This window comes from Ostrinia nubilalis, chromosome 11 (genome assembly GCF_963855985.1).
Source record: "Ostrinia nubilalis chromosome 11, ilOstNubi1.1, whole genome shotgun sequence".
Classification (NCBI taxonomy): Eukaryota; Metazoa; Arthropoda; class Insecta; order Lepidoptera; family Crambidae; genus Ostrinia; species Ostrinia nubilalis.
The window spans coordinates 7,897,745-7,907,664 of NC_087098.1; the positions used below are offsets into that span (position 1 = coordinate 7,897,745).

The 9,920-nt window shown below is 37.9% G+C and overlaps 1 protein-coding gene across 1 annotated transcript in view; it reads left to right on the forward strand.

Moving 5' to 3' along the window:
- LOC135075983 (protein unc-13 homolog 4B) overlaps positions 1-4,015 on the forward strand; it is a 45,855-nt gene extending 41,840 nt beyond the window's left edge. Inside the window, exons 24-29 of the mRNA XM_063970430.1 lie at positions 220-341; positions 705-830; positions 878-1,003; positions 1,051-1,180; positions 1,350-1,504; positions 2,219-4,015. Coding sequence (XP_063826500.1) covers positions 220-341; positions 705-830; positions 878-1,003; positions 1,051-1,180; positions 1,350-1,504; positions 2,219-2,334 — 775 coding nt within the window. The 3' untranslated portion in view covers positions 2,335-4,015. The remainder of the gene's footprint in view (positions 1-219; positions 342-704; positions 831-877; positions 1,004-1,050; positions 1,181-1,349; positions 1,505-2,218) is intronic.
- Positions 4,016-9,920: the final 5,905 nt, after the last annotated feature.

The following is a 9,920-nucleotide window of genomic DNA, read 5'->3' on the forward strand; positions in this document are numbered from 1 at the left end:
AACTACTGCCACTTAGCAGGCCGAGTAACTTAGGTCAGTAACTTAAAGTGATTGTTTTAAAGAGGACAGTGTTAGCAACACTTTCGTGGGAGAGGCGTATCTTCACTTCAGCGAGGTGACGGTCACGCCCGCGCCTGTCTCGAGTCTGCTTCAGCAACTACTGCCGCTTAGCAGGCCGAGTAACTTAGGTTAGTAACTTAAAGTGATTGTTTTAAAGAGGACAGTGTTAGCAACATTCGTGGGAGAGGCGTATCTTCACTTCAGCGAGGTGCCGGACACGCCCGCGCCTATCTCGAGTCTGCCTCAGCAACTACTGCCGCTTAGCAGGCCGAGTAACTTAGGTCAGTACACATAAGTAACTTTTAACAACGATAAGTATTCTTCAAGAGAACAGTGAGTAATACTTTCGTGGGAGAGGCGTATCTTCACTTTAGCGAGGTGCCGGACACGCCCGCGACTGTCTCGAGTCTGCCTCAGCAACTACTGCCGCTTAGCAGGCCTAGTAAAAACAAAAGTAAAGTTTAACAGTGATTTTATCTGTGACTGAAGAGGACAGAGTGAGCAACACTTTCGTGGGAGAGGCGTATCTTCACTTCAGCGAGGTGCCGGACACGCCCGCGCTTATCTCGAGTCTGCCTCAGCAACTACTGCCACTTAGCAGGCCGAGTAACTTAGGTCAGTAACTTAAAGTGATTGTTTCAAAGAGGACAGTGTTAGCAACACTTTCGTGGGAGAGGCGTATCTTCACTTCAGCGAGGTGCCGGACACGCCCGCGCCTATCTCGAGTCTGCCTCAGCAACTACTGCCGCTTAGCAGGCCGAGTAACTTAGGTCAGTACAAAAGTAAAGTTTAACAGTGATTTTATCTGTGACTGAAGAGGACAGAGTGAGCAAAACTTTCGTGGGAGAGGCGTATCTTCACTTCAGCGAGGTGCCGGACACGCCCGCGCCTATCTCGAGTCTGCCTCAGCAACTACTGCCGCTTAGCAGGCCGAGTAACTTAGGTCAGTACAAAAGTAAAGTTTAACAGTGATTTTATCTGTGACTGAAGAGGACAGAGTGAGCAACACTTTCGTGGGAGAGGCGTATCTTCACTTCAGCGAGGTGCCGGACACGCCCGCGCTTATCTCGAGTCTGCCTCAGCAACTACTGCCACTTAGCAGGCCGAGTAACTTAGGTCAGTAACTTAAAGTGATTGTTTCAAAGAGGACAGTGTTAGCAACACTTTCGTGGGAGAGGCGTATCTTCACTTCAGCGAGGTGCCGGACACGCCCGCGCCTATCTCGAGTCTGCCTCAGCAACTACTGCCGCTTAGCAGGCCGAGTAACTTAGGTCAGTACAAAAGTAAAGTTTAACAGTGATTTTATCTGTGACTGAAGAGGACAGAGTGAGCAAAACTTTCGTGGGAGAGGCGTATCTTCACTTCAGCGAGGTGCCGGACACGCCCGCGACTGTCTCGAGTCTGCCTCAGCAACTACTGCCGCTTAGCAGGCCGAGTAACTTAGGTCAGTACCTACTTAAGTGAAGTTTAACAGCCATTATTTCGAGGGTACGTAGTGTGAGTAACACTTTCGTGGGAGAGGTGTATCTATACGTTGACCAGAACTTTTATCTTAGATCAGTACACACAAGTAACTTTTAAAAGTGATTCTATAAAAGAGGACAGGGTGAGCAACGTTATATTTAAGTTCATTTCAACGGTGTAATAATTTTCCCGTTTTGTTGTATAATGTTAGCATCACTATACAAGTATCATTACGGTACTAGCTACGTATTCAATAAACAAGTACTTGCAATCTTCTCACTTAAGTCTACAAGCTGATAAGTGCATTTTGATGTCATTTACGAGTATTATTAGTTATTCTATCACTAAATGCACTTTAGCATACTGCGTTGTTTATCATCTTCGTAATGACAGATAAATAGACAGAATACGTTTATGAAGTAGCATCAAGTAGCATTGCACAATTTGTGCTCATCTCATTTAGTTTTGATTGAATTATATTTTGTTTGAGTCATATTTAAAGATGTTGTCAGTATTTAAAAATAGCTCAATATTTGTGTGCATCTAGCGGTACTTAGGCGGAGATACCTGACATATCTCAAGAAATAACTTTTTAACTGACTTTTGATGACGCGTCCTTAATACAGACTTCAACTCTTCTACATATAATAGAGTTACTTACGTATTAAAAGTAAGCAATTGTTTTGTTCAATAGATGGAGAGGCGATCAAGGCTTTAGAGACCCGACAAGGTGACAAGCAAGCACGAGAGTTCCTCAAGAAACTAAGACAGAAGATGCCCAACAAACAGTCGATGTTCTCGCTCGGTTGAAGACCCCCACTCTACTCTTCTGATTTGATCGGTGGATACTTGCAAGTGTGTTTTGGCTGTGTTATAGTTATTAACAATACATAGAAAAGGAGACGAAATCTACAAATGGAAGGTTGAGCTTGATTTAAATGATATTCTCGGTCGTTTTGAATCAAGTAGGAATATGTTTAACAAGATTTCATTCTAGAGAAGAATCAAAATCGCATGCATTTCAAGGTAAAGTTGGGTAGACACATCAAAAGAAATTTAATCTTACTATACATATTCCTAGAATGTGTACCGATCATTCTGTATAAATGTAAAAATAGTTAAAAGTAAGGATACCCTTTTTAAGTTTACGATTTTACGGATATCTACACGTATTGGAATGTGTAAAAACAATGTAATTGTTTTGTATGTAAAGTACAATGAATGTGTTCGAGCTAAAATTTTGCGAGGTGCTATCCTAAATACATAATATGTTTTCGGTACGTATATTGTAGATTACATTTCTATGTATCCTTGAGATTAGAAGCGAGTATTTTGAATAATACTTGCCTTTGCATTACTACTGCTTTTATGTTAATGTAAGTACTGTAACTTAGGCAATACGAATAGACTGAAATATTTTCTTCATTGCAATAATTTACTATGAGTTTTGTGCAATTGTTGTGAATGTGAGAAAACTTTACGAGAATCTCGAAGCAAATTAAACTGGTCATGTCATTGGGACAATAAAATTAATATCAGCTTGTATTTATTTGTACTAATAACAAAATTATTTATCTAAAGATCTCAGTACAGGCAAGGTAAACCCTAAATTAATTAATTTGATGACCACAAATTTGTTTTCGTAGTCATTCATAGAATTTATATTTATTACCATAAGAATTGTATCGCGAATCGTCTTATAATAAGTTATTTCTAATTTTATCGAAAGTTTGAAAGTACAAGGCTATGATGACGTGACTGTGTTTAGTTTTAAAATGGCCCCGACCCGTATTCTGAAACTACTCTCAAAATAAGGTTGAATCATAGAGTTAAACCTGGGATTTATTTCTAAATACGGGCCTAGTCTGCAAGATTATGATTCGTGTCTAGTTTAATAGTTTTACACTCTAGTAGATTTATAAGGAAGCCGGTAGGATATAATCGGAAGTTGTACGTACAGTCATGAATAATAAACAGCCAGGTAATATAATAATTTCACGCGCGAGATTGATGAATTTACTACCTAGCTAGATTTAATTGCTAATACTTTTAATGATTAAATTAAAACATCGTTTTACATTCCTTGTTTTCATGCTTGCTATTATTGAAAAGTCTTTATCTCCACTTTATATACGTAGTTTTGGATCCATGTAAATAGCGAAATGTGTATTTTTTTTTATATAAACAATATTGAATATTGCGTGAGTAGAACAATTTGTAGGTGTGTGGTTGTAATAGTTATGTTCTGTGATAGGAAGAAGTGCCTTATTTATTTATTCTACTGCTGTCGAGGCTTGTTCATGGTTTTTAATTTTTATACTACTTTTTAAATTTTGCTAAACTGATTGTACGTTTCTTTTTATCTAGTTTTGTTATTTGCCATATTTTATACTTATGTATTTTCAGTTTGCTTTATAATTTGTTTTTAAAGTCTTTTATTTATGTTCTCTAAGTCTTCGTTTATTTATGAATAAAACTAAAATTGCAACAATTTACGTGTTTCAAATGTATTTCCTATTACCCAACTAAGGCTAATAACGATACTCAAATTATTAAACATTCAAGTTATTTGTAAAATTTCAATAATTAGACCAACACAAGCTTAAAAATCGTATTCTCCAATTAATTTAACAATCAAATAAAAAGTAGAAACAAAGTATTAGTAGTTGAAACAAAAGAAAAAAAAAATTTAAGTAGAGCAGATGTACCGGTTATAGCCATTTTAAATAATTTAGGCATGTATTGTTCAATCACAAAATTATGTATTTTCATAGCGCATCTTTAAATTAATTTTCAGTGTTGACTATTTATGGTTAATTAAATTATAAAATATAATTATTTATAAATAAGTTTAATTTTAAATTATTTTTCATAGTAACCTCAAATGGCCAAAAAGGTACAATGGCCACAAATGGGGTCTTTACCCTATTTAATATTACTTTTAAAGGAATAAAATCTTTCAAGTTACTTGAGTGTAGCGTATGCGCAGTTTTACGAGCAGACTTATTAGTAGCAAATGCCGGTAGCGATCAAAGCTGCCCACGCGCAGTGTTATTCCTCCATACAATATTGGCACTGGTCCTAGATCCATTGTCATGCGATTCACATGATTTGTATTTAGCCACAGTTAAGATTTACGCAGACTGCGATCAAACGCTCTTTGACTTTGTGATAGTAGGGAAAGCTATTCTAAGTGCTCTGAAAAGGGCCAGTACACCTATTAATAAATAATTTTGAGGCAAGAACTTTTCCGCTCAAGTGATATAAATTGCAAACACTTACTACCTAATTACTTACTTATATAATTTTCCATCATAAAAGTGCCATAAAAACCGACAATCACGTCTCTACCGTAGGTCCCACCTCCATTTTACCTACTCACATTAATTATCTTTATAAAGAAACCACTTGTAATACTTTTTCTCTCAACCTACCTATGAGTCATCTGTTTTATTCGTAGAGAAAAGTAGTATGGGACATTCACCTGCTAAAATGTGGTCGATGGCTGTAATAACATCCTGTATTGGCAAAAAACGTTTCCAATATAACAAGCCACAACAGACAACATAATACCGCGAAAACGGCCGAATAGTTTCATAGAACAGCCATAAAACTGTGTAGGAGGATCGTAACCGTAAAACATAAAGGAATGTTTATTTGAGACAGCGTTTTTTATTAATTAGGATTCCTCGATCAACATAGAAAACCATTCTGGTCGTTAATTAATTTAAACATACAACTATCGGGGATCCCGAAAATATATTGAGGAAATGGATAAAATATCGTTCATATGGTACAATCTTATCTACCTGAAAAACGGTTTTCCTCAGTATGAGGGTGCCATTAAGGAAGTACCTACATATGTGATCAATATACTCGTATGCTACATAAGGTAGGTAGCCATCCTATTCCTACTGATTAAAAAGGTAAGTAGGTAATTTAGGTGCGGTAAGATTCCTCTCTCCCTAAAATAGTATTCTTTGAGTTAGCCAAAAAAAAAACATCTTATATTCACTCACTAATTGCGTTAAGTACCTAGTGATTAACGCAAAACAAGCAGGTACTAATTCTTAGGTTTCAAAATTTTGAAATTATGGTAATTAGGTTTTTTTAAGCTACGAAACACTTAGGCTTACAGAAACACATAAGCTTTTACAACTCTCGCGCATATCCCATAAGACAGAGTATGCGTCCCATCACGCCCGTGACAGGTTGCCGGTGATTATGATCACTTCACCTTCGTCATCGTGTAGCGCGTGTCATTTGGGGCAATCGAATTAATTACAACGTCAGCGCACAAAGACCGTGACGGCCGGTGCACGGTGGTGGAAACGCGGTATCGAATCAAACGACCATTGCAGGGCTGGGGGAATTAGCACTCGTTCTAAATAAATGTGAGAAACGTTCTAAATAAATGAGAAATTCTGGGAGTGAGATGAGAATAGTTATTTTATAGACTGGCCAAATGGGAGACATATTCGTGTCCATAGAGTTCCATTTACCATCGCTTTCAAGTTGCTACTGCAAACGTTGATATTGATTTTTTTATTCTTGTGAGGTTAATTTCAGGCATAATGTTACGCTAATGTTTCCGATGCAAAATAAACGGATAAATGGCTTTATTGTTTATTTTCTTAATAACTCCTTAAAGTTAATAAAAATAATTATCAGAATCTTTTTTAAAACTAAGATATGAAAACTTTTACAGAATAATCTTATATGGATTCTAAATGTTTTTAATGTAGAACCCTAAAACAGTAAAAGTAGAGCTTCGGTAAAGTGAACGAATATAAAAGGTGAGATAAAAGGAAATAGAAATTTAATTCTCAGAACTCGTCCTGATACAATTTCAGTTATAAGTTCCAAATATAGAAAAACCACTTCAAATCAAATATCCTTCGGTCTAGTTAAGGAAAACGGTCGAATAAGTTCATTCTACCTACCTAGGTATTTCTGAGAAAAGCTGCTTGTTGTTTACTGAGAATTGATAAAAATCCTATCTACGAAAAAAGTAGACGAAAGTTCAATAATTTATGTCGACAATGTTTGCTTAATAAAAAATTCTACTCATTAAATCTTCCTTCTTTCGCTAAAAAGAAAATGCTTGAGATCGTCAATTCAGGCCGGCGTTAGCCTTTGAATCTCGCACATACACGATAACGATGTCCTAAAACATGTTTGCGAAATTGGGCCTAGTTGATTTATTGGCAATAAGTTCCGCGTTCGCATAACATAAAGTATCCTATCAAGCGCGCTCCCTTTGTCCAGCCCTGGTAACCCTAGTTAGCGGGCGGCGTCTTTCATGTGCCCCTCTTTGATCGCGCCGCGGCTACAATCCGGCCGACTACTTATCGGTTCAGATTTATTGTGGTTCGGAGGCTGTGGGACGAGATCCGCCCCGTTCCACCATGCTTGCTGTGCGTATTCACACCGCGCGCTACCATTGACGTAAACATCTGCTAGTAGTAGCAGCGTAATGAAGCAAAAAATACAAATGAAGCAGATTTAAAGATGAGATAAGATGTTTTTAGATTAAATGTTTCATAAATTCATCATTCCAATTATTTAATCGATGCATTAACATATCAAAGGCTGCAGGGAAATTAAAATGTGTAATTCGAGATCATTCTAGAGGAATACGGTTATTCATTTATTTAAACCTTTAGGTAAGGCTGAAGAAATATGACAGTGTTATTCGGGATGCAGTGATACGATTTTCCAGCACTAATCGAGACTAATGGTCATACATAATACATTATAAAACATCGTCTTAAATGTAGCAAAATATAAACACCAAAATAGGAGCAATAAAATTTATCACAAAATCGTTAACTGTCTTATAACGAGTAAATAAAATATCCCTACATAGATGTAACCGTCAATAGGTAAATACGTAATCCGTTTTGGTCGCGAAAGTGACAATAGAGTGCCTGATAATGAGTCTACCACCGCAATTACCGCCCGCTCTGCCTCAGATCCAATATAATTTCAGCCGCTTCCATATCTGTTTACTACATCTTATACTTTGTATGTAGCAAGACATAGTACGTCCATCACTTACCATACTTGCCTGCCTTGTTGTATTACTTTCATTATCACAATTATCTTCTGAGAAACAGGTGTTCATTTTTAGGTGGCACAAAGTTTTCAGAAAGTAAGACAATATTACCAACTATAGGAAACTTACCAAAAATAATTTTAATATTTTTTTATTAATTAGGGCGTTCACCTTTTGCATTGATTTGTTGCTAAATGTCAATTACTTAATTAAAAATATAAAATCCTCAACACCATATTATGCAAATAGGCGATGTTGCCTTCGAATGTGTAGAGCGTCACAGAGAATGACTACTACGTTTTTTGCCTCCATCAGTGCGGTTCCCGGTAGCAACTGGAAGCTTCAATAAAAAAGCTCACCATTATTTTATTTCTTGCGCCGACGTGAGGTGACTAGCGATTTATTAGTTGCTATCATTGTTAGCTCGTCAGCTACCGTACAGCATTCATTACTTCATTAATTGTAACATTCCAATCGAACTCGATTCGACGTCAATACCAAATTAACGTTTCAATGTTTTTGAACCTGAGCAAAGCAGATGCACATAATTTACACGAAAAACCTCCATCCACAATACAATACAAATTTTATAATTCCTTTTATTCACCGATAATTTAATATCATCAGCAAATTAACGATCGCATCTTACGAAAAAATGAGATGTTCATTGTTATGGAAAATGAGCTCTATAATAGTCTTTTATATTAAAAGCGCTTTTAAAAAGGCCGTTCCACTAAGTAATGGGATTGAATAATAAGCTATAAAGATTTTGAATGGTTTAAACGGTTTATTCTTTCCGGCCCGTTTGTGAGCGGTGGATGGTACACTTTTAGAGGGCTTGATTTACTATCCGGATCGCGAGATCCTGCATCGGGAGTCGATAAAGTAAGTTTAATGAGTTCGGCTCGTATATCAGAGTCGGCATCATAAAGGTGGGTACCAACTGTCAAAGGGCTTATTGTGGCGGTGCGCCTTTATGATAGCATTTTTACAGTCAGGTACAAGCTTTGAACGCCTGCCACACCGACCGCCAATTATATTCTACTTAACTGGGTGACCAGGCCGCGCGCGCGCTCAGACATCGTGATATACGTGTACCCTCGCTAAATTGCTAACACAACTTTGTTAATTTAGGGAATTCTCCCATGTCAGGTAATAGTTTATCCCTCATTTATTTTGCAACTTTGTCATTGGGTTGGTTACGGTTGGACAAGTTTAAAAATGTTGTTTTGGGTAGAGTTTTGTTTTATTTTAGTTCGTAAATTAAATCCGAATTTTGAGCTTTCAAAGCTTTTTATATGGAGAGTCAGTAAAATCACATTTACTTCTCTTTGTTAGTATCTACTTTTACGAATAATGGACGACTCTACATAATGAACGATTTGATTAAATGATAGCATTTTTGGGATTGGCATTGATGTTTTCATTTACAAGCTTATGTTAGGCGTTGTTTGCTTGTCTATGAATAGTTAATGTGTTTATTTGGTCGTGCTATTTGTATATACGGAACGATGGTCACTCTACATTCAGCCCTTAATGCCAGGTTAACGAAAGTACTCGGAAATGATCGACAATTACATGCTTTGAATCAAATGAAGACTTAAAAACTCGTTTTTGGAATTCCTTGAACTTCATAATTTATTCAGGAACTCTTTTGTTCTGTAATTATTGGTTGGTTACATTAATAATGACAAATAAGCAAAGGAGCTTTCATAACTTAGTAACTTTTCGCAAAGGGATCCTAACATCGTTTAAAGTTTATTCTTGTGAAATAAAAAGTAGTTTGTTATCATTAGCATACTGCAGCCCATTAGAATGAGGGTACAAATTTAAAATGTAAACAACTCGTACCTGCTTTTAGCGATGCTGGCCAAACAGAGTTATAAAATTAAATACGGTACGAAATTATGTTAAAGCTGAAAAAAAATGAGCGTCGGAATCCATGAGGTCGGAGTCCCGGGGCGGTTTCGTTGACAGGTGGAGGGTGGCGGTGGAGGGAGGGGCAGCCGGCGCGGCGCCCGCGCCTCGCGTGCTCCTCTCGCCTGAGTCACGCGCGCCTCGTAATGCTTGCATAATAATAATGACGGATGCCGATCGCGCGGCGGCCCCTTTGATCTGCGGCGCGTTTGATCTCGCCGGCGGAGCCGGTCCCGCCGCCCCTGCGCTCAAACGAGCCGCCCGCTCACCTTTATTCGGTTCGACGCCGCGCGGCGAGTCGTCGGGCCCTTCGCCCTCGCTCTAAATAGAGGCTTTATTTTGTAAACAGCGGGAGCGCTACCGTGCGCAGTGTACTGTGCGGCAGTGGTGCGCGCGCGCCGCCAGTATGGGGTGTGCTGCT